The following is a 26,539-nucleotide window of genomic DNA, read 5'->3' on the forward strand; positions in this document are numbered from 1 at the left end:
TGGTTGTTATTCTGTCTCTCACTGTTCAAATAAACCTACCATTAAAATTATAGACTGATCATGTCTTTGTCAGTGGGCAAACGTACAATATCAGCAGGGGATCAAATACTTTTTTCCCTCACTGTAAATAAAAAAATTGCGGCATGGCTGACAGAAATGAATGGGCACCTCTGGACTGTCTCAAACCAAGGCTCCACAGGTGAGGACAAGCAGAGCTGAATATTCCTATAACACGTTGTGTCTAGCACCTTGACACTGAGGAGATTCTCAAAAGAACTGAAAGGGATCAACGAAATCTGGACTCTTATATGTTATATGTTCTGTGATAAAAAATACTTAGTGACAGCATACCCAGTATACAAAGTCACAATAGAGACATGCTGACAACATCATTCATTTAAAGCTTGTCAACGGGCAAGTTCACAGGGTTCACTTTTGATAGCAGTTCAGTCACTCACAGCTTGTGTGACATAGCTAACTCAGCACGTCAAGCAACAACGCCACGATGGAGTGATGTTTTGCAGAACCAAATGGCTGTCATGGGCATTGGCTAGAGTGGCTGGGGCAAAGGAGATTGCCTTCACTGAACACTATTGACAGTAATTAAGCAATGAGCTGTGAGTTGCTACAGTACCTCCAATGACTTGGCTGTATTCGTAATGAAATAGGATCAAGTCAATGAAATGCAAAACATTTACATCATAGTGAGGGAGATGCAGACACTTCTCTAGACACTAACGTGTGTTATTGTTGAATCTTTTGAAAATAAGTCCCTAAACATAACTACACAATCATCCAAAGTTCTGAGCTGAAACCATCAACATATCCAACTGAAAGCCACAATATAGAAGGCCATTATATCACTCAGTACCCCTTTTTATCCCTGCTCTGAAAAGCTAACCACGACCGTGGGCAGGAAGTATTATCTTAAGACTGGACAAACACATGTTCCATCAGTGAAGCATGAGCAAATGTACAATGATGGTGTTCCTGTCTGGCAGTTAAAAGCCTTTTTTCGGGCGGCTAACCTCAGACCAACCTTTCAGAAGAGCTTATCCTCTGGATAGAGATGTGTCGTGTTTCCATGTGGTTGTCCACAGCATAAACACAGTACATTCAGACTGGGCTCAGATTCCAGTTCCAGTTAGAAGGACCAGTGAGTGACGTAGAGTCCATAGCTTTAACACTAACAACCCCCTGCCTGCCCTCTGCTCTCAGAGGAAACCAGCTCTCTCACTCAGGAAGCCAGTGTAGTGGCTCAACCAGGACAGGACAGACAGGGGCCTTTGGACAGTGTGACACCTCCTATCCTGACCAACTCACTCACTAGTGCCTTCCTGTAGGGCTGAGGGGTGGAGGAAGAGGGGAGAGAGGAGCTCCTCAGCGCGGCAGGAAGGGACAATTTGGCAAGTGCTATAATTGTCTAACCTGCTAATGACAAGCTCTACTCCTTTACTCTTAACCCAACATGGGTGACACTGACACACATACAAACATCAATACTGCTCTTCCAAAACAAATCCCCATGGAATACTTCTGCCCTGAGCACAAGGATCCATTTGTCATAGATATGGGAGAAAAATCTACCCAGCGGTAAACTTTTATTCGTTTTACTAGACACTCTTATCCAGAGCGACTTACAGTTAGTGAGTGCATACATAATTATTTATTTTTTCATACTGGCCCCCCGTGGGAATCGAACCCACAACCCTGGCGTTGCAAACGCCATGCTCTACCAACTGAGCTACATCCCTGCCGGCCATTCCCTCCCCTACCCTGGACAACGCTGGGCCAATTGTGCGCCGCCCCATGGGTCTCCCAGTCGCGGCCGGCTATGACAGAGCCTGGATTCGAACCAGGATCTCTAGTGGCACAGCTAGCACTGCCTTAGACCACTGCGCCACTCGGGAAACACAACCCTGGTGCTGCAAGCGCCATGCTCTACCAACTGAGCTACACTAATTATTCAAGGGAAGAATGTCTCTAGCTGACCGCTTAAATGATGATGACGCCAGTGGTCTAACCACAATTGTAAAACGTATAATGGAGATAAATGAGCCCACACACAATATGAAGTGCACTGATTCTCTATAACACTGCACTTCCCCCTAGTGGTCAAAAGGTCTAAATGATACTGTCTCATATTGGTACTTCAAACAGATGTTTCAAGAAGAGAAATACCATCCCAATTAATATATAAAAAAGGCTATTTCTTGTGGTATATATAATCTGCTTTGCGCTTTCATGTCCTCCTCACGTGATGTAAACACATTGTATAAACCACTGCCTCAGAAACACACCTCAAAGAATGTAAACAGCATTAAATCAACAGGCCTGCAGGCTTATTTTGCAGAGATCAAAGAAAATCCAAGAACCCCCACAAAGCCTCATTATTTCTAGTGTGGGTATTATCAGTCCACTGATACAGGTACTTACCTACAGCCCACAGGAGGTTGGTGGCACCATAATTGGGGAGGACAGGCTCGAGGTAATGACTGTAGCAGAATTAAGTGGAACGGTACCATGTGTTTGATGCCATTCCATTCGCTTCGTTCCGGACATTATTATGAACTGTCCTCCACTCAGCAGCCCCCTTTGCTACAGCCACTATCTGAGGTGAGACATACTGGATGGTGTATTGAAAGCATGAATCCACAAAAGTGAGGAGTAATGCTGTTGCTTACCTCCCACAGAGACTTAAACTCCCTCTGGTCGATGCGGAGGAGTTCACTGAATTCCCGGGTGACAATGGTGGCATGCCGAGGGGTATTATCCAGGATCGACTCCCCAAATGCTGTCCCAATACCCAGAGTGCAGATCGTGACAGCATCCTACAAGAGACACCAAAAATGATCTCTGCTTGGATGGTTCCGCTTTGTTTTTAATAGAGGAAGAGACAGGGAGGAGGTAGGGGGACTATGCTAATCAAATGTTTTTATTCCCTTAAAAATGGGCCCTCCCTTAAAAATGGGACTCAAAATGCTGGGTTCGGCAGTGATCAGATCACTCCCAAAGGTGGGACGCAATCTAGCAGATCTGAACACTTGCATTAGACAGAGGGCTTCTAAAATCACTCCAATCAACAGAGGGCCGCCAGACAGACTGGGGCACATGGGGCGCTGGTAATTATAAGAAAAGGCTCCTGGTGTCCCCAAGGTTACCAATCTCAGACACAAATCACTGTGAAATAGAGTGCCCTTTCTAGTTGGCTCTTCAGATGAGCTCCAGGGTTAATGTGCTTCTTGATCTCCTCATGCACATTACAGAGCAGTTAATCCTTTCTGACGTGAGAGGAGACCAACAAACTAATAGAAACAAGGTTTTCTCCCATGTCAGGCAATTAGGGTTGCAAAATTCTGGGAATGTTCAATAAATTCCCTGGTTTCCCAGAAATCCTGGTTGGAGGATTCCATATTTCCTGCTTATTTCCTTCTGATTCCGGAGACCTCCAACCGGGATTTCGGTAAAACCAGGGAATTTATTGAAAGTTCAAGGAATTTTGCAACCCTACAGGCAATCCATAAGGAATATTAATTATTTAATTAAAGGCAGTGTTTCCCCTATATTCATTTAGCAGCAGCTGTTCCTGTAGAATTCCAGTCAATGGCTCGCGAAACTCCCTTCAACTTCCTTCAAACTGCACGCAGAGACATAAAAATGGTATCCATGAGTTCACCTGACTCTGGGTAAGCCAAAATCTCACATTATCCATTTAAGATCAGCGTGACAATCACAACATATATTTGTCGCAACCAGAGAGAGCAGCGGCACGAATGAGAGACACGAGTGCACAGCCACCTATAGTGCAGTGGCATGCATCAGTTATATTACCGATGGTGTCAACATAAGTAGAGTAGAATATATTTTTTACCAGTTACCTTCTCAGTCGTTCTACCAAAGAAATCTCCCAGTGGTCACCCCCTCAGCAAAGAGCAATAGAGCCCCACAGTGGAGGTGACATAATCCTCATAAAACCTAGCGGTTAAACAGGGAAATGGTTCCAATCGTTTTTCCCATAGGGGATTTTAGAGACACTTCAAATAAGGGCTGTGTTTCATGTAAGCTTACCCTGGCGTGACGTTTTGATAACCATGTAAATCTCTCTCGGACAAGGTGACTTTTGTCAATATATTGGAAAAACGATTGGAACAATTTCCCTGTTTGACCGCTAGGTTTTATGGGTATTATGACTCATACTGTGGTACTCTATCGAACCCTCCCCCCAACAGTCTGACGAGTACGAGGCCGTCTCTATGGGGGTGCCACAGGGTTCAATTCTCGGGCCGACTCTATTCTCTGTGTATATCAATGATGTCGCTCTTGCTGCTGGTGACGCTCGGATCCACCTCTATGTGGACGACACCATTTTGTATACATCTGGCCCTTCATTGGACACTGTGTTAACAAACCTCCAAACGAGCTTCAACGCCATACAACACTCCTTCCGTAGCCTCCAACTGCTCTTAAACACTAGTAAAACTAAATGTATGCTCTTCAACCGAACGCTGCTTGCACCCGCCCAACCGACTAGAATCACTACTCTCTAGACTGTAAACTCTCCTTCCAGACTCACATTAAGCATCTCCAATCAAAAGTTAGATCTAGAATCGGCTTCCTATTTCGCAACAAAGCCTCCTTCACTCATGCTGCCAAACATGCCCTCGTAAAACTGACTATCCTACCGATCCTTGACTTCGGCGATGTCATTTACAAAATAGCCTCCAACACTCTACTCAGCAAATTGAATGTAGTCTATCACAGTGCCATCCGTTTTGTCACCAAAGCCCCATATACTACCCACCATTGTGACCTGTACGCTCTTGTTGGCTGGCCCTCACTACATATTCGTCGTCAAACCCATTGGCTCCAGGTCATCTATAAATCACTGCTAGGCAAATCCCCGTCTTATCTTAGCTCACTGGTCACCATAGCAACACCCACCCGTAGTCTGCGCTCCAGCAGGTATATCATCTCACTGGTCATCCCCAAAGCCAACACCTCCTTTGGCCGCCATTCCTTCCAGTTCTCTGCTGCCAATGACTGGAACGAACTGCAAAAATCTCTGAAGCTGGAGACTCTTATCTCCCTCACTAACTTTAAGCGTCAGTTGTCAGAGCAGCTTACCGATCACTGCACCTGTACACAGCCTTTCTGAAATTAGCCCACCCAACTACCTCATCCCCATATTGTTATTTATTTTGCTAATTTGCACCCCAGTATCTCTATTTGCACATCATCTTTTGCACATCTATCATTCCAGTGTTAATACGAAATTGTAACTATTTTGCACTATGGCCTATTTATTGCCTTACCTCCATAACTTACTACATTCGCACACACTGTATATATATATTCTGTTGTATTTTGGGACTTTATGTTTTGTTTACCCCATATGTAACTCTGTGTTGTTGTTTTTATCGCACTGCTTTGCTTTATCTTGGCCAGGTCACAGTTGTAAATGAGAACTTGTTCTCAACTGGCTTACCTGGTTAAATAAAGGTGAACAAAAACAAATATATATATATATATAAAAAAACATAATCAAAGCTGCAATATATAACTTTATGGGTGACCCGACCAAATTCCCATAGAAATGTGAGTTACAGATCTGTTATTCTCATTGAACGTAAGTCTAAGAAGCGGTAGATATGTTCTATGTGCGCTATTTCTATGCATCCCGTTCTTTGCACTCAGCCATACCCACCCCCCCAAATATACCTGATGATTTGCTGTCTCTGACACTTTCACATCAAGTGAGCCAGAGATGACAGCATACCAGCTGGTACCAATATCTCCTTGCCGGTATACTGTAAAAGAAAATACATGAGGTGAGAACATATTCTAGAGCCTTGTTTTAACATACAGGTCTTTTGAACATGAAGCCAAAACTTACATGTGATACCCCTCTCTAGACAGTCGTAGAATCCACACAGGCATATCTGCTGTAGAAGGCTAGGGTGGAACCGCTCAAAGGCCTTCACACATTTCAGCCTGGCCAGGATGATCTCCACATCTTCCCCAGAGCGCTCAGCAGGTCTAGATGGAGAGGACATATCCTATCAGTCAGTTATTCAGCACAACGTTAGAGAATTAGGAAAATAATTGTGTGTGACAATTCTCACTGGAGAGCACCCATCAGACGTTCAGCTCCACTCATATCCCCTCGATTAGAGCCAAAAGCAGATTGCAAAATGGTTGTTCATGTTACGTTTTCAAACGTATTTCTATCGCTTAACATTTCAAATAGTTGTTTATTCGAATTTAAACTTTAAACGTACATTGTGTCGCCGACCTGTAGCCTACTCACCACAGCAGATTGTTTGCGTACTGATTTGGAGAGCACACATGCATCCAGCAGGTGTGCAGAATGTTCTATGTCAGTGGTATTCAAACTTTTTCAGCGGGGACCTCATTTTTTTCGCCAGAATTTCTGGGGACCCTATTTTTTTCCCCCAGAATTTATTGCGATCCCACACCAAATCTAATGACACAACCTTAAAATCGTTACATTTTGATTTTTACATCAACAAATAACCTTCAATTCCCTGTAGCTCAGTTGGTAGAGCATGGCGCTTGCAACGCCAGGGTTGTGGGTTCGTTTCCCACGGGGGGCCAGTATGAAAATGTATGCAGTCACTAACTGTAAGTCTCTCTGGATAAGAGCATCTGCTAAATGAATCAAATGTAAATTCATTGCATTTTTATCTCTTATCAAAATGAAAAGAAACCAATAAATACATTTACTCAATAAAATGGTACAGTGGGGAAAAAAAGTATTTAGTCAGCCACCCATTGTGCATGTTCTCCCACTTAAAAAGATGAGAGAGGCCTGTAATTTTCATCATAGATACACGTCAACTATGACAGACAAAATGAGAAAAAAAAATCCAGAAAATCACATTGTAGGATTTTTTATGAATTTATTTGCAAATTATGGTGGAAAATAAGTATTTGGTCAATAACAAAAGTTTCTCAATACTTTGTTATATACCCTTTGTTGGCAATGACACAGGTCAAACGTTTTCTGTAAGTCTTCACAAGGTTTTCACACACTGTTGCTGGTATTTTGGCCCATTCCTCCATGCAGATCTCCTCTAGAGCAGTGATGTTTTGGGGCTGTCGCTGGGCAACACGGACTTTCAACTCCCTCCAAAGATTTTCTATGGGGTTGAGATCTGGAGACTGGCTAGGCCACTCCAGGACCTTGAAATGCTTCTTACGAAGCCACTCCTTCGTTGCCCGGGCGGTGTGTTTGGGATCATTGTCATGCTGAAAGACCCAGCCATGTTTCATCTTCAATGCCCTTGCTGATGGAAGGAGGTTTTCACTCAAAATCTCACGATACATGGCCCCATTCATTCTTTCCTTTACACGGATCAGTCGTCCTGGTCCCTTTGCAGAAAAACAGCCCCAAAGCATGATGTTTCCACCCCCATGCTTCACAGTAGGTATGGTGTTCTTTGGATGCAACTCAGCATTCTTTGTCCTCCAAACACGACGAGTTGAGTTTTTACCAAAAAGTTATATTTTGGTTTCATCTGACCATATGACATTCTCCCAATCCTCTTCTGGATCATCCAAATGCACTCTAGCAAACTTCAGACGGGCCTGGACATGTACTGGCTTAAGCAGGGGGACACGTCTTGCACTACAGGATTTGAGTCCCTGGCGGCGTAGTGTGTTACTGATGGTAGGCTTTGTTACTTTGGTCCCAGCTCTCTGCAGGTCATTCAATAGGTCCCCCCGTGTGGTTCTGGGATTTTTGCTCACCGTTCTTGTGATCATTTTGACCCCACGGGGTGAGATCTTGCGTGGAGCCCCAGATCGAGGGAGATTATCAGTGGTCTTGTATGTCTTCCATTTCCTAATAATTGCTCCCACAGTTGATTTCTTCAAACCAAGCTGCTTACCTATTGCAGATTCAGTCTTCCCAGCCTGGTGCAGGTCTACAATTTTGTTTCTGGTGTCCTTTGACAGCTCTTTGGTCTTGGCCATAGTGGAGTTTGGAGTGTGACTGTTTGAGGTTGTGGACAGGTGTCTTTTATACTGATAACAAGTTCAAACAGGTGCCATTAATACAGGTAACGAGTGGAGGACAGAGGAGCCTCTTAAAGAAGAAGTTACAGGTCTGTGAGAGCCAGACATCTTGCTTGTTTGTAGGTGACCAAATACTTATTTTCCACCATAATTTGCAAATAAATTCATAAAAAATTCAAAAATGTGATTTTCTGGATTTTTTTTTCTCAGTTTGTCTGTCATAGTTGACGTGTACCTATGATGAAAATTACAGGCCTCTCTCATCTTTTTAAGTGGGAGAACTTGCACAATTGGTGGCTGACTAAATACTTTTTTCCCCCACTGTATCTTACAAATTATCTTTCTCAAAAACGTTTGTATATTGTCCCATACAATAATCTGTACTCTAATTATTTTGTTCCTTAATAATTTGTTTTCATTTTGGCAACCTCACTGCAGTGCGACTCCAACTTTGAATACCACAGTTCTATATTGAGGGCTATTTTCCTAATATCTTTATTCGTAAAATGTTTCTATGATATGTTACGTTGTGATTTGTTGAAATGTATTATGTGTTGGCTATTGATATTGAAACTAGTGAAAAGTATTGTTTATTGAGTGAGATATTAATATTAATTTATTAAATACCTGTTTAGGTGCATTTTGGAATATCCATGTGTTAGGGGTTGGGCATTTAACCTGTTCAGGATGCTTATTTCAGGAGAGCTTGGGCTGGAGTGACATGTTGTCCTAGGGCTCTCAGCCTCAGTAGTGTAAGAAATAATTGACTGTCAAAATTATAGGCGCTCTGCCTTAGAAGCCAGTACATTATCTGAAATTCTCTGTGTATTTGTCAGTGTTTGTCAACGTTTTGTAAATATTCATGGTTCCAGTTCACCATCTGCCCCTGTAAATAAATACCACAATTTTGCAACTGATTCTGTCTGACTCCTGATGCTTCGCACCCCCTGACAATACCGTGTTGGATCCACTATCTTGCCTTCACATTACTCCGTGGAATCACTTGCCACAGTTAAAGTATATATAGAAATACAACATATTTCACTGACCTATAGCCTGGGGGTAAAGTGCGCAAAAAATATCGTTTTTCTGGCACACTTTCAACTCCCTAGCGTTGAGGTAACTTCCCAATACTGATAAAGTGTAACAACATGACTGGATGCAGATTTATGAAGATAATTCCTAAATGTGAGGGATACAGCTGCATATTCAGCTATTCCTATTTCCTGTCATTCCTTTTCTACACACCAACAATATTTTAAGCCCCAAATTGCATCATGTGAGTTACATCTTTTCATCATGACATATTATAGCTGCTTGTTCTGTACCCTACTAGCCGACCATGGGATCATAAATATTTGAGAGACTACCAACTGTCTTGGTAGTTGGTATAGGCCCTTTTGATACCTGTTGTGTTTAATGCAAGACTGAGTATAACAATGCACATATGAAATGCTAAATTTAGCCATTCACATTGTATTTGCACGTACGTTTGGTGGGGAAAGTGACACAACCAACCATAGTCAAATCAAAAGTCAGTACTGTAAATGTCAAATGTCTACATCCTAAGGTGAGTCATGTTTGCCGGCAGGTGATAGTGAGCCACACCAAAAGCAACTCATTTAAGCTACACTGCCTAAAGTTCCTAGTACTCTCTTCAGTGACAAAGGGACATTTATTGTGTAAACACATCTGGTAAGCCGTGATGGCCGTGTGGCTAATGCACTTTGAACCTGCCCTTAGAATGGTTCTCTCTCTCTCTCTCTCTCTCTCTCTCTCTCTCTCTCTCTCTCTCTCTCTCTCTCTCTCTCTCTCTCTCTCTCTCTCTCTCTCTCTCATGGATGTGATGGTGCTGAATGGAGAGACTGCAGAGAAGGTTTTCTGGAGCGCTGGGGCCTCTTTCCTTCCTCTCTCCTGCAGCCTTATCCACAGCTCAGTATTTAGAGCAGCCACCAGAGGGCCTGGAGAACCCCCTTAAGAATAAACCATGTCAGCCCCCGCATCATCTCCTCCTCGTGTTACAAGTCATTTTCCAGACAGGTAGCTTTGCATCATACTACTCTGGGCAAAGGTAGAATGGCAAGTTTAAAGCTCTAGACTAGAGCAATCAACAGTGAAACAACCACAACCTCCCATCTGTATCACCTAATAGATGTATTTGGTGATTCAACACATGCCCTTTCTATTTCTCCTGACAGGTTCCTCACCTTTAAAATGCTGTTAGAAAGCACATATAGTCCAGGAAGTATTCACTTATGTTTACAAATCTCACTTGATAATAAGAATCGAATAAGTAAATGTACAGTATTTCTGACCTAAGGTTATATTCTGCATGAAGAGTAGTGCAGTGGTAGTAGGAATAGAGTAACCTTGATTTGTAGAAGGATCATCCCTTGGGTCCAACACCTGACCATTATGGGGAGTTACATATCTGTCAGTCATAAATAGATTATGAACATTCAACACTCAATGACTGATATTTCCATCTAATAATTTACCCAGTGGTGCACCCTAGTCACTCAATAGACTGCATGGGGTGCACCCACAGTGGGGGACCTTTGCAGTATGTGTTTGTAAATACATCACTGGTTCTTGTCCATCTCCTCGTGACATTTGATGTAAACGATCTCATAATTAAAGAATGTAACCTACTATTACTTTCAGAATCATCAGTTAGTAGTGTTATATGCTAATTAGGAATGAATGCAAATCCACGCTCTGAGCCAGTTCATATCGTGTTTAGAAATGGTCTGGCTCTAGAATATAAACATACGTAGCCTAGAGCGGTGTGTCATATGGCATATTTATGAAGACATATTATAAAGGCATAAACCTAGCGATATTCACTATATCAAATTCACCCGTTACACAACATATGGTAGCCTAAAAAGAGTGCATTGCGGAGGATAACCTGCTTCTGTGAGGCAAGTAAACAGACTACACTGGTCCCATTGGAAGGAAATGCCTAAAACGTAGTACTCATCTCAATATTCAGACTAATACATAGCGTAGTGTGAAAAGTATGAAGCTGGTTTCAAAATACATTTTAAAGAAATTTGGAATTACCTTTTATCAAGGCAAATAATCCAATCTGCAGACGCAGAGGAATGGCCAGAGGTGTGCGCTGCTACCATTTTCGGAAAGATCATAAACCCGGTGAAAGGAAGCCTTGCATCAGCAGCTCTTTTTATTTTATTATTATCGCTCCTGCTCTTCAATGCATCGTTGAATTTGACGCCTTTTGTGATCATTTTCGTGGAATGTTAAGAATTCTATTTTTTGTAAATAAAAAATAAATAAAAAAAACTGATGGTTGGGAGACGGGGGTTATATTCTGAAAACAAAGTATTTATGGGATCATTTTTAGCCTACGAGTTACAACTGTAACTTTGGTAAATTTCCAAAAACAATACAGACCTGGGAGCTTTTGCCAGACTTTAGCTCTCAAGACCAGCTTGCACCTTTTGGAAAACATACCTACTACAATACAAAAATAATAGACTGTGGGACAAGATGTGAAGCAAGTAAGGTTCAAAGTCATTAAAGTGGAAATCTGCGATTGGTACACCCATTATTGGACTTTTAAATGAATGATATACATCCATTGATTCTTCGGCGATGTCATTTACAAAATAGCCTCCAACACTCTACTCAGCAAATTGGATGTAGTCTATCACAGTGCCATCCGTTTTGTCTCCAAAGCCCCATATACTACCCACCACTGTGACCTGTACGCTCTTGTTGGCAGGTCCTCACTACATATTCGTCGCCAAACCTACTGGCTCCAGGCCATCTATAAATCACTGCTAGGCAAATCCCCGCCTTATCTTAGCTCATTGGTCACCATAGCATTGGACACTGTGTTAACAAACCTCCAAACGAGCTTCAATGCCATACAACACTCCTTCAGTAGCCTCCAACTGCTCTTAAACACTAGTAAAACTAAATGCATGCTCTTCAACCGAACGCTGCTTGCACCCGCCCACCCGACTAGAATCACTACTCTCGACGGGTCTGACCTAGAGTATGTGGACAACTACAAATATCTAGGTGTCTGGTTAGACTGTAAACTCTCCTTCCAGACTCACATTAAGAATCTCCAATCCAAAGTTAAATCTAGAATCGGTTTCCTATTTCGCAACAAAGCCTCCTTCACTCATGCTGCCAAACATGCCCTCGTAAAACTGACTATCCTACCGATCCTTGATTTCGGCGATGTCATTTACAAAATAGCCTCCAACACTCTACTCAGCAAATTGGATGTAGTCTATCACAGTGCCATCCGTTTTGTCTCCAAAGCCCCATATAATACCCACCACTGTGACCTGTACGCTCTTGTTGGCTGGTCCTCACTACATATTCGTCGCCAAACCCACTGGCTCCAGGCCATCTATAAATCACTGCTAGGCAAATCCCCACCTTATCTTAGCTCATTGGTCACCATAGCAACACCCACCCATAGTCTGCGCTCCAGCAGGTATATCTCACTGGTCATCCCCAAAGCCAACACCTCCTTTGGCCGCAATTCCTTCCAGTTCTCTGCTGCCAATGACTGGAACAAATTGCAAAAATCTCTGAAGCTGGAGACACTTATCTCCCTCACTAACTTTAAGCATCAGTTGTCAGAGCACCTTACTGATCACTGCACCTGTACACAGCCCATCTGAAATTAGTCCGCCCAACTACCTCATCCCTATATTGTTATTTATTTTGCTCATTTGCACCCCAGTATCTCTATTTGCACATCATCTCTTGCACATCTATCATTCCAGTGTTAATACTAATTGTAATTATTTTGCACTATAGCCTATTTATTGCCTTACCTCCATAACTTGCTACATTTGCACACACTGTATATATATGTATTTCTGTTGTATTTTTGACTTTGTTTTGTTTTACCCCATATGTAACTCTGTGTTGTTGTTTTTATCGCACTGCTTTGCTTTATCTTGGCCAGGTCGCAGTTGTAAATGAGAACTTGTTCTCAACTGGTTTACCTGGTTAAATAAAGGTGAAAAAAATTAATAAAAATAAAAAATAAAAAATAGCAACACCCACCCGTAGTATGCGCTCCAGCAGGTATATCTCACTGGTCACCCCCAAAGCCAACACCTCCTTTGGCCGCCATTCCTTCCAGTTCTCTGCTGCCAATGACTGGAACAAATTGCAAAAATCTCTGAAGCTGGAGACACTTATCTCCCTCACTAACTTTAAGCATCAGTTGTCAGAGCACCCTACTGATCACTGCACCTGTACACAGCCCATCTGAAATTAGTCCGCCCAACTACCTCATCCCTATATTGTTATTTATTTTGCTCATTTGCACCCCAGTATCTCTATTTGCACATCATCTCTTGCACATCTATCATTCCAGTGTTAATACTAATTGTAATTATTTTGCACTATAGCCTATTTATTGCCTTACCTCCATACCTTGCTACATTTGCACACACTGTATATATATTTTCTGTTGTATTTTTGATTTTATGTTTTGTTTTACCCCATATGTAACTCTGTGTTGTTGTTTTTATCGCACTGCTTTGCTTTATCTTGGCCAGGTCGCAGTTGTAAATGAGAACTTGTTCTCAACTGGCTTACCTGGTTAAATAAAGGTGAAATAAAAATAAAAAAGCATATAACTGACCATCCATCATCCAAATTGTAGTTTTAACCATATTTTGATGCTATACAATGTTTGTTTACAATTACATTGTTTACAAACAATTAAATAAAACAAGCTTTTTCTATGGGATTAAGGTCTGGAGACTGGCTAGGCCACTCCAGGACCTTAATGTGCTTCTTCTTGAGCCACTCCTTTGTTGCCTTGGCCGTGTGTTTTGGGTCATTGTCATGCTGGAATACCCATCCACGACCCATTTTCAATGCCCTGGCTGAGGGAAGGAGGTTCTCACCCAAGATTAGACGGTACGTGGCCCCGTCCATCGTCCCTTTGATGCGGTGAAGTTGTCCTGTCCCCTTAGCAGAAAAACACCCCCAAAGCATTATGTTTCCAACTCCATGTTTGACGATGGGGATGGTGTTCTTTGGGTCATAAGCAGCATTCCTCCTCCTCCAAGAGCTCGATTTTGGTCTCATCTGACCACAACACTTTCACCCAGTTCTCCTCTGAATCATTCTGATGTTCATTGGCAAACTTCAGACGGGCCTGTATATGTGCTTTCTTGAGCAGGGGGACCTTGCGGGCGCTGCAGGATTTCAGTCCTTCACGGCGTAGTGTGTTACCAATTGTTTTCTTGGTGACTATGGTCCCAGCCGCCTTGAGATCATTGACAAGATCCTCCCGTGTAGTTCTGGGCTGATTCCTCACCGTTCTCATGATCATTGCAACTCCACGAGGTGAGATCTTGCATGGAGCCCCAGGCCGAGGGAGATTTACAGTTATTTTGTGTTTCTTCCATTTGCGAATAATCGCACCAACTGTTGTCACCTTCTCACCAAGCTGCTTGGCGATGGTCTTGTAGCCCATTCCAGCCTTGTGTAGGTCTACAATCTTGTCCCTGACATCCTTGGAGAGCTCTTTGGTCTTGGCCATGGTGGAGAGTTTGGAATCTGATTGATTGATTGCTTCTGTGGACAGGTGTCTTTTATACAGGTAACAAGCTGAGATTAGGAGCACTCCCCAAAAAGAGTGTGCTCCTAATCTCAGCTCGTTACCTGTATAAAAGACACCTGGGAGCCAGAAATCTTTCTGATTGAGAGGGGGTCAAATACTTATTTCCCTCATTAAAATGCAAATCAATGTATACAATTTTTGACATGCGTTTTTCTGGATTTTTTTGTTGTTATTCTGTCTCTCACTGTTCAAATAAACCTACCATAAAAATTATAGACTGATCATTTCTTTGTCAGTGGGCAAACGTACAAAATCAGCAGGGGATCAAATACGTTTTCCCTCACTGTATATCATTCATTTAAAAGTCCAACATTGGGTGTACCAATCGCAGATTTCCCCTTTAATGACTTTGAACCTTACTTGCTTCACATCTTGTCCCATATGAATTTGAGAGTGTTTACATGTCTACAGCCTGATCCCTCAGCTGTTTCCCAAAAACAGTTGTTGGGGTGGCCGCTTTTTTGTTGTTTGCATTGCAGATTGCCCCTTTAAAGCCAGGCTTTGCAATAGCTCAGTGTTTACAACCTTGCCTGGGACCTAAAAGAGTCCCAGCACTGACAGCCAAAGTTTGATGGAAATCGGTTACAGTGGTGCCGTGAGCCGTATCTCCAGAGAGCTGATATTAGTCAGTTGCTGGGGTTGCTGCGGAGAGGAGGAGGTGATCAAATGAGCTTGAATGTAGGGGTGAATGTAACAGAGGTAATGTGCTGGGTTGTCACCTTAATGATGATGAATAAAACAAGCTAGCTACTGTGCAGACTTTGGGATACAAAGCCATTATGACTATGGTGGTTCGATTGCAGTAGATTATACAAACACACTAAATGCACGGCCACCAGAGACATGCTGCTGAGTTGAGGGGGTGACAAAGCAAAGCAGACAAGCAATAAACAACACAGTAGCTTTGAAGGCCAGTCACCACGGTGACAGCACTGCAGCAAAATGAGTGGGAGGATATAGAGGGAAACAGTTAAATGCTTTTATTTCCACTGTAAGAAAGAACCTGCAGTCAGCCCATGGTAGGTCATGAATAGTCCATATTGGAATGACACACTGGTACGCTGTGGATCACAGGACAATAAAAGTGCAAATTTCACATTCATGTAGGCTAATGCCTGCTTTTCATTTGGCAACCTGAGAGAGATTCCTATGTTTTGTAGTTTTGCAAAAATCAGTAATTAACATCACTCTGGTTCACTCAAATCACTCCGGTTTCCAACCATCTCTCTGATGGATTTGAAGGGGAATTCTGTGCTAAAGGGTATTAGTATGCCATGCAGGCAGGCAGGCGTATAGTGTGATATTTGGAGGACCATACAGGAAGGGTCCGGTGAAGTCACGTAGCAGGAAGCTAGGACAGACAGGGAATAACATTTGCTTATGTCTGCTCTATAGTATACTTTGGCTGCTGTAATGACCATAGAATGAATTTTTTTTCACATTGCACACAATTATTTCTCCTGAAATTTGTATGCTAATCTCAGTTATCCACTGTTGGAACTTTGCCTGTGACTATGGAGAAGAGAAAAATAGAGTTCAAAAACAGTACCACATTTATTACAATGTTAAGTTGTTTCTTGTCCTTCCCTTAACAGTTGCCTTGGGAATGTAAAAGTAATGGCTATCTTGTTGTCTTGCCTCATTAGCTGTGGCAGTATTTTTTTTTTATCCACTATGTGCTTGTTAGCTAGACTGTAATACGTGTTTGAAATGTCCATCTGATTACAGTTTTTAGTCCAAAATGACCTCACTGAACTGGGAATAAAAACAATGTGTGGTATTATATTAATTAACGAGGGCACTTAAACAGTATAGATTTTTTAAAAGTTATTATTTTGACATGAGATTATCATTGTCGTCATCATCATTGCCATCATCATACTACTGATATTATTTAGGAGCATTTCTGATCTATCTCACCCAGGGAGGAGGTCAGAGACAAGGCAGTGTGGTGCCAGGACAACAACCTCTCTCTCAACATGAGCAAGACAAAGGAGCTGATCATGGACTACAGGAAAAGGAGGGCTGAACACACCCCCATTCACATCGACGGGGCTATAGTGCAGTGGGTCGAGAGTTTCAAGTTCCTTGGTGTCCACATCACCAACAAACTATCATGGTCCAAACACACCAAGACAGTCGTGAAGAGGGCACGACAACGCCTTTTCCCCCTCAGGAGACTGAAAAAATTTGGCATGGGTCCCCAGATCTTCAAAAGTTCTACAGCTGCACCATCGAGAGCATCCTGACCGGTTGCATCACCGCCTGGAATGGCAACTGCTCGGCATCCGACCGTAAGGCGCTACAGAGGGTAGTGCGTAAGGCCCAGTACATCACTAGGGCCAAGCTTCCTGCCATCCAGGACCTATATACTAGGCGGTGTCAGAGGATGTACTGGGCACTACCCTCTGTTGCGCCTTACGGTCGGATGCCGAGCAGTTGCTGTTTACCCCTACCTACATGTACAAATTACCTCGACTAACCTGTACCCCCGCACATTGACTCGGTACCGGTACCCCCTGTATATAACCTCATTATTGTTATTTTATTGTGACTTTTTTTTAAACTTTAGTTTATTTAGTAAATATTTTCTTAACTCTGTTTTCTTACAACTGCATTGTTGGTTAAGGGCTTGTAAGTAAGCATTTCACGGTAAGGTCTACAGCTGTTGTTTTCTGTGCATGTGACAAATAACATTTGATTTGATTTATTCACAGCAATTTCATTTTCTCTCAGAAGATGGCAGTATTTACTGTTTCTTCTCAAATGTAAACCTATCTGGGTGCATTCTGTCCAGTAACATCATGATATCCTTTATTTTCCAACTTTTGAATAATGTATACTTATCCAACTGGGCACAGACCACAACTCACATACCAACATATGACTGTCAAGTCTGATCGACTGTTGTAGATTCGGTCTATCTGTGGTGTGATGGCAAAGGGTGTTCTGAAAGGAAACACAACTGACCTTTGTTTCAGGATTCATGTCTGTATTTCATGGGTTCTCTGGCAGTAAAGGGGAGGCTGCCAGCAAAACTGACAGGAGGATCTACGTATATAGGCCTAATGAAAAATGGCTTATAGCTGTGCTATTACTAAAACATTTGTGATTTCTGGTCCTTCAGAGGGCTGAACATCTTCATGATATCATGTGAGCTGTCCACTTTGTAGTATGATTTTAGAGTGCTTTGTTGCCTGTACAATGTCCTGTCTTCCCTTGATTTGAAGATACTGGTGCATTCAGACATTGTTTGAGATGTTGTCATGGGGACTGTGGGCTTGACAATGGCCTTCTGCGATTTTACCCCTGGGAGGGAAGCTGGCCCACTGACTGCCTGTATGCCTTTCAGGGCCCAATGGCCCACCGTTGCTAGGAGATAATCCAGTGAGCTTGTAATAGTAAACACACACATGCAGACCTCGTGTGCACACGCAGCATCATTTCAGATGCTGACAAGCATTCAGGAAGCTGTTTGTTGCAGCTAGTATGTAGTAGATAAGTTTCCATGTTACCCACTACTGAAAAAGGCATGGGCTAAAATACTATAGTCATTTTCACACAAGAAATAATATTTAACTTTTTTTTTCAAGGCTCCACACACGGTGGATCTAGACGTGAGTTATGACTGAAAAGCTAAGTGCTAAATGTCAAGGGAAATCAAGTCAGCGCCATCATCAATCTGCTTCATAATTTAAATCATTGAGACCTTTCAACCTTCACCTTGTTGAACCCACAACCAATTCCTATGGGTGACCAAATTTTAAATCTATCTATAGAAAATAAATCACAATTAAACCAGAAGCACATGTGGGTTTCTGTGAGAAGCTTTATAAAAACCTCCCACTTCAGATAACTGTCTAAAATGGAATGTGAGAGCAGATAACTCCCCAGGAAATGCCTGAGGAGCAGCATTTCTCCAGTCAGACTGCACAGATCCCTTCCCTAAATGTAGCTACTGCTACGCTAACATGTTGTAAAATACTGTTTTACAGCTTTGATAAGCTTGACTAAACTTGTCAGGAAATACATTGGGTAGGCCTACTTTGCACTGCAGTGAGTGAGTAATTGGGTAAAAGATTATGTTTGTGGAGAAACATGTTTGATGTGCTACTATAGTCTTTCATGGTGTCAGCAAAGGTTACATTTTCATGTTTCACACAGTTAAATATGTATGCGTTCACTCCTGGGGCGATTGAAAAAATAGCAAAGCTCAAAACATTGCCCTGCTAAATAGATCACCATCTGTTTATGCATTAGCTGCCAAGTGTATTTCATATTTCATTCAAAACAAATCAATTGTACTCAGATGAGTTTTTCTGTATTTATTTTGTTATATACAACAGTTTTGGAATGAAGCATCAACACATTCTAAATGCATTTTGTTATCTACAGTTGAAGTTGGAAGATTACATACACTTAGGTTGGAGTCATTAAAACTTGTTTTTCAACCACAACACACACATTTCTTGTTAACAAACGATTGTTTTGGCAAGTCGGTTAGGACATCTACTTTATGCATGACACATGTAATTTTTCCAACAATTGTTTACAGACAGTCATACTGCTCAAGAAGGAGACGCGTTCTGTCTCCTAGAGATGAACGTATTTTGGTGTGAAAAGTGCAAATCAATCCAAGAACAACAGCAAAGGACCTTGTGAAGATGCTGGAGGAAACAGGTACAAAAGTGTCTATATTCACAGTAAAACAAGTCCTATATCGACATAACCTGAAAGGTCGCTCAGCAAGGAAGAAGCCACTGCTCCAAAACCGCCATAAAAAAGCCAGACTACGGTTTGCAACTGCACATGGGGACAAATATCGTACTTTTTGAAGAAATGTCCTCTGGTCTGATTAAACAAAAATAGAACTGTTTGGCCATAATAACCATCGTTATGTTTGGAGGAAAAAGGAGTGGCTTGCAAGCGGAAGAACACCATCCCAACCGTGAAGCACGGGGGTGGCAGCATCATGCTGTGGGGGTGCTTTGCCGCAGGAGGGACTGGTGCACTTCACAAAATAGATGGCATCACGAGGAAGGAAAATTATGTGGATATATTGAAGCAACATCTCAAGACATCAGTCAGGAAGTTAAAGCTTGGTCGCAAATGGGTCTTCCAAATGGACAATGACCCCAAGCACACTTCCAAAGTTGTGGCAAAATGGCTTAAGGACAACAAAGTCAAGGTATTGGAGTGGCAATCACAAAGCCCTGACCTCAATCCTATAGACAATTTGTGGGCAGAACTGAAAAAGCGTGTGCGAGCAAGGAGGCCTACAAACCTGACTCAGTTACACCAGCTCTGTCAGGAGGAATTGGCCAGAATTCACCCAACGTATTGTGGGAAGCTTGTGGAAGGCTACCCGAAACGTTTGACCCAAGTTAAACAATTTAAAGGCAATGCTACCAAATACTAATTGAGTGTATGTAAACTTCTGACACTCTGGGAATGTGATGAAATAAATAAAAGCTGAAATAAATCATTCTCTCTACTATTATTCTGACATTTCACATTCTTAAAATTTAGTGGTGATGCTAACTGACCTAAGAGAGGGAATTATTACTAGGATTAAATGTAAGGAATTGTGAAAAACTTAGTTTAAATGTATTTGACTTCAACTGTATGATTAGCTTAGGTAGACCAGTAACTATGGCCTACTCTCCTGCACCAAGACGGCATTGGGCATGAGTTGATGCTCTACAAAATAACTACTGTTGAACAAATCTTGGCTCAGTACAGCAGAGGCCTGTATGCTTTCACTCAAACATTTCAAAGATGATTCAGATGTCATTAAAACTTCCACTTATTAACGTTTTTAAGATATCTAGTTAGTCTTGTACATTGACTTTCAAAGTGGTCAGGGCCTGTGCTGGGTATCAACACATTGTATCAAGTCTGTGTTCTTTAGTGGATTGGACATCTACTTAAAAATGTATCCTATTAAATCACATTGATGTCTGTAAGGGTGGCGTTCAAAGCCCTTTTTTCTGAAACTGTTTTCGGCCTCTTCTATCCCCCTTTTCTATTTGATTGGTTGGTATTTTTGAAAACTAGGTCCTCATGCCACCTGGGAAATGTCACTAAACTCTCTTTCCGTGAGTCTGTGGCTGATCTCAAGAACATCAGCAAATCCTGATAAGGCTATCTTGGTATTTTCACATTAGAATTTACATAGAAGTGAAAGTAAATTTCTACTGTCCTCAAGGAAGGAACCAGTTTTCAAGTGCTGCATGGTAAGTAGTTGCTCCATTTTCCATATGAAAGAGGTACTGTATTGACTCATCTGCCTATATAATAATCAAGTCATTGCATTACAATGTGTTGTACTGTTAAATCTGAAAAGAATATGACTGCCATTGTATGGATTGTGTGGAAACATTTGGCTGGAATAGCCTAATTTACCAACTTAATTTTCCTCAATAGATATCTCAATGAATAGTTAACTCTGTGAGTGTGAAGTAATCTTCTCTATTTACTAAGTGTTATGGTGTGTTCTCCACGGAGAAGATGATCTCTCCTTACCATACCTGTACAAACACCACCAGTGTTTACGCTCTCGTTCTCCTGTCAAACTGCACTCATCATTTTCACTGTACTTTTCCATCCTCATTAAGCAAGCACCGAAGCACCAGACAGTGCATCTAAAATTCAAACCAGTCATGTTTTCTATGAGACAGACTGCACAGCCATAAATACTGCTTAGGCTGCTAGAGAGAGAGAGAGAGAGCGCTCTGTGATGGTGACCTATTTGCTTTGTATGAGGGAGACTAGTTTGGCTTCTCTGCAAGGCAGCACAGTTCCTCATTGAGGAAATCGTGCCTTTTATTAAGCTTTTTTTTAGTTACTTTACAGGTCAGCTATTCTGGAACAATGTTATTACACAATGAACAGAGTCAAGTTATGACACATGCACAGTCAGGATCAGGTTGTGTGATATAGCTGTAGCTCAGTTGGTAGAGCATGGCGCTTGCAACGCCAGGGTTGTGGGTTCGATGCCCATGGGGGCCAGTATGAAAAAATAATGTATGCACTCACTAACTGTAAGTCGCTCTGGATAAGAGCGTCTGCTAAATGACAAAAATGTATATTGGTTGAGTGTCACTTATCTGTCAGTTAGAGAGTCATGCAGGTGACCATTTAGGGAGGTGAGGTCTGACCAAGGGGCCAGATATTGCACCTGGGCGCTGTTCTGAAGTATCATAATGCCAAGCCTATATCACACAAGATCTCACTCAGATTATTCAGCAAAATCTCAGCCACTTGTTGGAAACATTTTGAAACATCAAATATCCATATTGCTCTTGAGAGACATTTACCCCCCAAACAATACTATCACTATCAGATAGAGCAGTTGAAGACACATAGGGTGCTTATTCTTGCCCTGTTACACACAAGTGTGTAATGGAAATGTGTTTCTTGCATATCCCAACTCCCCCTAAGACACCAGCAGGGAGTGGGGTTACAGCCAGGGTCACCATTGTCTAGTGCCCCAGGAGCAATATATATTTTTTTTACTTTGTCAGCTCCAGGATTCGAACCAGCGACCTTTCGGTTACTGGACCAATGCTCTAACCTGATATTGGTCAGGTGTTGGTGTGAGGAATTTTTTTAATAGTTTTTCCAGACCCGAGTTCTTCTTTCATATGCAGCAGTGCGGTAGGTGAGTTTCTCCATGAAATATACAGTAATGCTCTTTCCCACGACATTCCCCAAACCTTTCATGTGTCTGCGCAACCGGCATGCACTCAAGAAGGGGGTGGGGGTTTCTAGTCCTGGAATGTGTTCGTGTGCGCGCCCCCGAGCTTGTCTGATCGTGTGGCGCGCTCTAGGGCGAGGGTACGCGCTTAAGCGCGACAGGTCTGTGTATGGAGTACAAGGAGGGAGGGAAACTATGGAAAGGGGAATGATGGCGGTGAAGAAATGACAAGTTTGGGAGTATAAATTACACAAGAGTTGCCTACTGAGGAGTCTTCCGCGCCTAGGACGATGAAACAAGTACCATAGGAGGTAAAATGTGAAGTTAGTTAATATGTGTGCGGGAATGCTCAAATGTTTTGCTCACGGTTACTTGGAATTGTTACAATGAAACTGATCACCACTAGAGACACTTTGTATCGAACGTGTTTCTCATAAACGCAGTTGAAACTCTTTAACTGACTTTATTATACATTTTTGACCGGTTAAGAATTGCATACTTGAAAGCCCATTCAGTTTAAAGAATAAATTCGACTGTAGCCAATTATATATTTACGCAATAGCCTACAGTAGGCTAGTAAAGTCATAGTGTTGCAGCATGGTGTGTTTTAAATGGTTATTAGTGTTAGATTTTTAAAAATGGTTTGAAATCCAGTTTGGCTAAATTTATTGATATCCTTTTGTTAAAGAAGTTGGTCTACAACGATGTACAGTAGTGGTGAGGGGATCCTTTACTTTGAATTTGCCCGAAGTTTGCGAGGTCTATATGAAGTTAATATGACACTGGTCCTGGCGGGAAAGGCTCGAATAGTACTAACAGCAGCTAGGTTTTGAACGTGTATTTTGCTCTTTTCTTTGTAGATGTCCACCACATTACGCATGATTTGAGGTAAGGGCGCCGGAGAATCTCAGCGGGGCCCTTGGCACTGGTCGAGAGAGAACAACAATAGTGGAACAAGAAACAAGGACATACTCAGTTCAATCTCTTCCCAAGACACTCCCTGGAAATCTTAGAAAATGATAAAAGCCGAGAGCAAAGGAGAAAGGACTCTGAGGAGTGCTTCGCCGCATAGAAATGCATACAAGTCGGACTTCCATGCTATCAAGTGCTCCTTTGATGGGACGAAATCCGACGGCGCTGCAAAGACATATGCAAATGGCTCTAGTGATACCCGGGAGGACACGAGGGGGAGACCTTTTGGCAATCGGGTGAACAAGATAAAGAATATTTTCCTGCAAATGGATGGTCAGCAGCTAGAGAGTCAAGAGGTGAAATCTGATGTGTCGCTGGTCTCCCCACCAAAGGTGCCATTTGCAGTCACCACACACAAAACAAGCTTGAGCAGTGCCACTAGCCCAGAATCTCAAAGTTTAGACAAAAACCCCAAGGGAGAAGATGTCGAAATTGACAAAGCAGCTTTGGCAGAGAAGTTTTGCTCGACCAGAAAACTCTTTGAGAGGAGCGTCAAAGAACAACCCGCAGCGGAGAAGTCTACCAACAGAGTTGTAAGCAGGGTGTCCCTGGGCAGTGTGTCTGATGGGGGGAAAAGTACCAGGAGATTGTCGGGGTCCACTGAGACAAGCAACGTCAAAACAGAGCCTGGTCCTACACCATTGGTGAAAAGCCGGCCAGATGAGAGGAGTGATACTGAGGAGACAAAACATGTGTCCAGGTTGTCACTGAATGCTGGACCCATGTCCAAGCGGCTAGACAACTTCATTGTGGACAGTGACAATGGGGCAAAAGCCACAGAGATGTCATCTAAAGTATGCAGTCCCACTGATCGCTCACTGCCTACGTCTCTGACAAGGGACGGTTTGTATAAATCCACCACTCCAACTAGTGATGCCACTAACAAACCCACCTCCATAGTTACCGGTATCATTCTCAAACCAACCTCCCCAGTCACTAATGCCACCCAAAAACAAATTCCCCCAATAGCCAATGCCACCCAAAAGCCCATCTCCCCAGAGCCCATATCCCCAGGTGGCCAAAGCTCTTACAAGCGCTCCCCCCCAACCAGTGACGGTTTCAGTAGACCATCTGTGAGTAGTGATGGAGTAAAACCCTCCAGTCCATCCCCCAGGGATCAAAAACAGCCTACCACGATTGCCAGTAGTGTTTACAGTAGCAACAGGGCAAAAATCTCAGACAGAGCCAAGAGTGATGGGCATGTGGCACAGAGTCCCACCATGGAAAAGTCACCTACCCAGGCATCATCTCTGCCTGGCATGGTCCGGGCTGAGCTCGTAGTGGTCCAAAATGAGTCATCCGAGAGCGAGGAGAATGAAGATGAGAATGTCGAAGACAATGTTTTTGAGGAGCTGAATGTGCACCCCCCAAAAGAGATCAACGTTGAGCTAAAAGAATCACCACCAAAGGTGATCAGTCAGAATGATGACCCCCATCAGCAGATCTTAGAGAAAGATGAGGGCAAGGAGACTGAGATTACACTGGAGAAGGAAGAAGTAAGTAAAGTTGAGGAGTTGCAGCAGTATGAACTGAAAGAGGAGAGGAGGGAAGAGACAAGTCCTGTAAATCAAACTGGGGATTGCGACGAGGAAGAGGTGGATGAGGAGGTTGCTGATGAGGAGAGTGAACAGGTGGAACAAAGCATCAAGGGCAAGGTTTCCCCAGTGGTGTACGGCATAGAGAATGCAGCATTTGTGGATGATAGGGATACTGACCAGATCCTCGAGGAGGAGGAACAAGAGCAGGGGGAGCAGCTCTGTGAGGAGGAGTATGAAGAGGACTTTGAGGAGGCCCCTGGACTCTCAGATGACGAGGAACCAGAACCACGGAGGAAGATCAAGTTCTCAACTTCACCGATACGGGTAAGAATGTATTATTGAATAAAAAAGGGAAATGTCACATTGTTAATCTAAACTGTAGTTCATGATAATTTATTTGATTATTCAAGTCTTCAAGAATGCAAACCTTACAATAGGATTTCGTAGCTGGCTAACTTTTGTCAGACCTAAAAGGTCTGAGAGAGGTCTGCTGTATATGTGGTAATATACTGGACAATGTCACCGCTGGTGCCCTTTGGATCTAACTTATTAACCATTAACTTCACTCAGTGTTGACATATTTGTGGAGGGCATTCTTTAGTGCGTTGACTGACAGATCATACACAAAATGAGTATCTTTGTTCCACATTTTGATGTTATGGCTGCTGTAGTAGTATTGTATCATCAGACGAACCGTGTAATGGATGAGAACCCAAACTCTGGGGTGTTTAAGCTTCTGTAATTACTGAGGCATTGCCTAAAGCTGGTGTGTCTGAGAGTCACATTTCTCCTATTAACAATGTGGAGGATCTAGGCTAGTAGTAGTGGAGACATATTTGTGGATGTTAGTCCGGAATGCTCCAGGGGGTATTTTTGGAAACATTGTTGACATTACATAAGGGCTATGAATGAGGACAGCCGGTAGGGAACTGGTGTGACGTGGTGGAACCTGACTTTACTGTACAGTATAAACAACCTCATCATGGCTCCTCCAGTGACTTGTAGGTGGTTGGTTGTAGGCCTAGTCCTTGAGAATGATTCTTTCCATTCACTGTTAATCAGCCATGCATACTTGTGAACATGTAAGGACTCTTCTTGGCCAACGTGTAGATGTTTGTTCACTCGTATGATCTGATTTACAGACCGGTGCCAAGTCATTTCATGATAGCGGTGTGTAAGGGGAAATCTTGGTTTTACTATTTAATTTCTACCTTTACGAGCAGAACATAAATCCTTTTGGGAATAAACAACACATTCCTGCCCTCAGAACTCCCTCCCATCTATTGTGTTAATGATCCGCCTTTTCTATATGCTTAGTTGGTGAGTGATTTTAAAGATGGTAAGCTAGAGAGTATTCTTATCTGGGCCTGTGCCTGGCATTACCAAAGACATGATGTCATTTTCTTTCTTTTTTCCCCCCATTACCACTGGCACTCATGTAAACAGCATTAACATGGAGTGGGCTGGGTTGGGTGATATCTCCTATTATCACCACATCTAATCAACATTTTGACAGAACAGGGGAAAACAAATCACTTCAGGGCATTCCACAGCCTGTGATCTGTTCAATGTTTATCCAGAGCCTCAAATGTGTGTTATCTCAGGGTGTGGATGCCCCCAATCGGCCTGGCAGGGGTTCCTAGGGAGGAGGTCCTCGGA

The 26,539-nt window shown here is 42.6% G+C and overlaps 3 protein-coding genes across 5 annotated transcripts in view; 1 reads left to right on the plus strand and 2 right to left on the minus strand.

The window, feature by feature from the left end:
- Positions 1–1,107, minus strand: part of LOC121552494 (rap guanine nucleotide exchange factor 4-like) — a 60,368-nt gene extending 59,261 nt beyond the window's left edge. Inside the window, exon 1 of the mRNA XM_041865460.1 lies at positions 1,040–1,107. The gene's annotated coding sequence lies outside the window, so the exon portion shown is untranslated. The remainder of the gene's footprint in view (positions 1–1,039) is intronic.
- A 151-nt stretch (positions 1,108–1,258) lies between these two features.
- On the minus strand, positions 1,259–11,175 carry LOC121548386 (rap guanine nucleotide exchange factor 4-like). The gene is made up of 5 exons (XM_041859827.1): positions 11,104–11,175; positions 5,894–6,036; positions 5,719–5,807; positions 2,685–2,831; positions 1,259–1,345 (listed from the first exon to the last, which is right to left on the minus strand). Exons 1-5 carry the CDS (start codon positions 11,169–11,171, stop codon positions 1,259–1,261), a joined length of 534 nt encoding a protein of 177 aa, XP_041715761.1. The 5' UTR covers positions 11,172–11,175.
- An 11,328-nt stretch (positions 11,176–22,503) lies between these two features.
- The window catches only part of LOC121552476 (neurabin-1), a 38,132-nt gene continuing 34,096 nt past the window's right edge, over positions 22,504–26,539 (plus strand). The window contains exons 1-2 of one of the 3 annotated variants that reach the window (XM_041865433.2): positions 22,504–22,681; positions 23,231–25,204. In XM_041865433.2, coding sequence (XP_041721367.1) covers positions 23,387–25,204 — 1,818 coding nt within the window. In that variant the 5' untranslated portion in view covers positions 22,504–22,681; positions 23,231–23,386. The remainder of the gene's footprint in view (positions 22,682–23,230; positions 25,205–26,539) is intronic. The other 2 variants (XM_041865418.2, XM_041865425.2) reach the window with 2 other exon arrangements.

Source organism: Coregonus clupeaformis, chromosome 4 (assembly GCF_020615455.1).
Source record: "Coregonus clupeaformis isolate EN_2021a chromosome 4, ASM2061545v1, whole genome shotgun sequence".
Classification (NCBI taxonomy): Eukaryota; Metazoa; Chordata; class Actinopteri; order Salmoniformes; family Salmonidae; genus Coregonus; species Coregonus clupeaformis.

Excerpts from the sequence above, each read along its gene's own strand:
- LOC121548386 (XM_041859827.1), bottom strand. The coding sequence starts at position 11,171 with ATGGTAGCAGCGCACACCTCTGGCCATTCCTCTGCGTCTGCAGATTGG. Across the intron at positions 6,037-11,103 it reads ATTATTTGCCTTGATAAAAG|ACCTGCTGAGCGCTCTGGGG; the intron begins GTAATTCCAAAT and ends CTCTCCATCTAG. Across the intron at positions 1,346-2,684 it reads AGTTTAAGTCTCTGTGGGAG|CCCTACAGGAAGGCACTAGT; the intron begins GTAAGCAACAGC and ends TCCACCCCTCAG.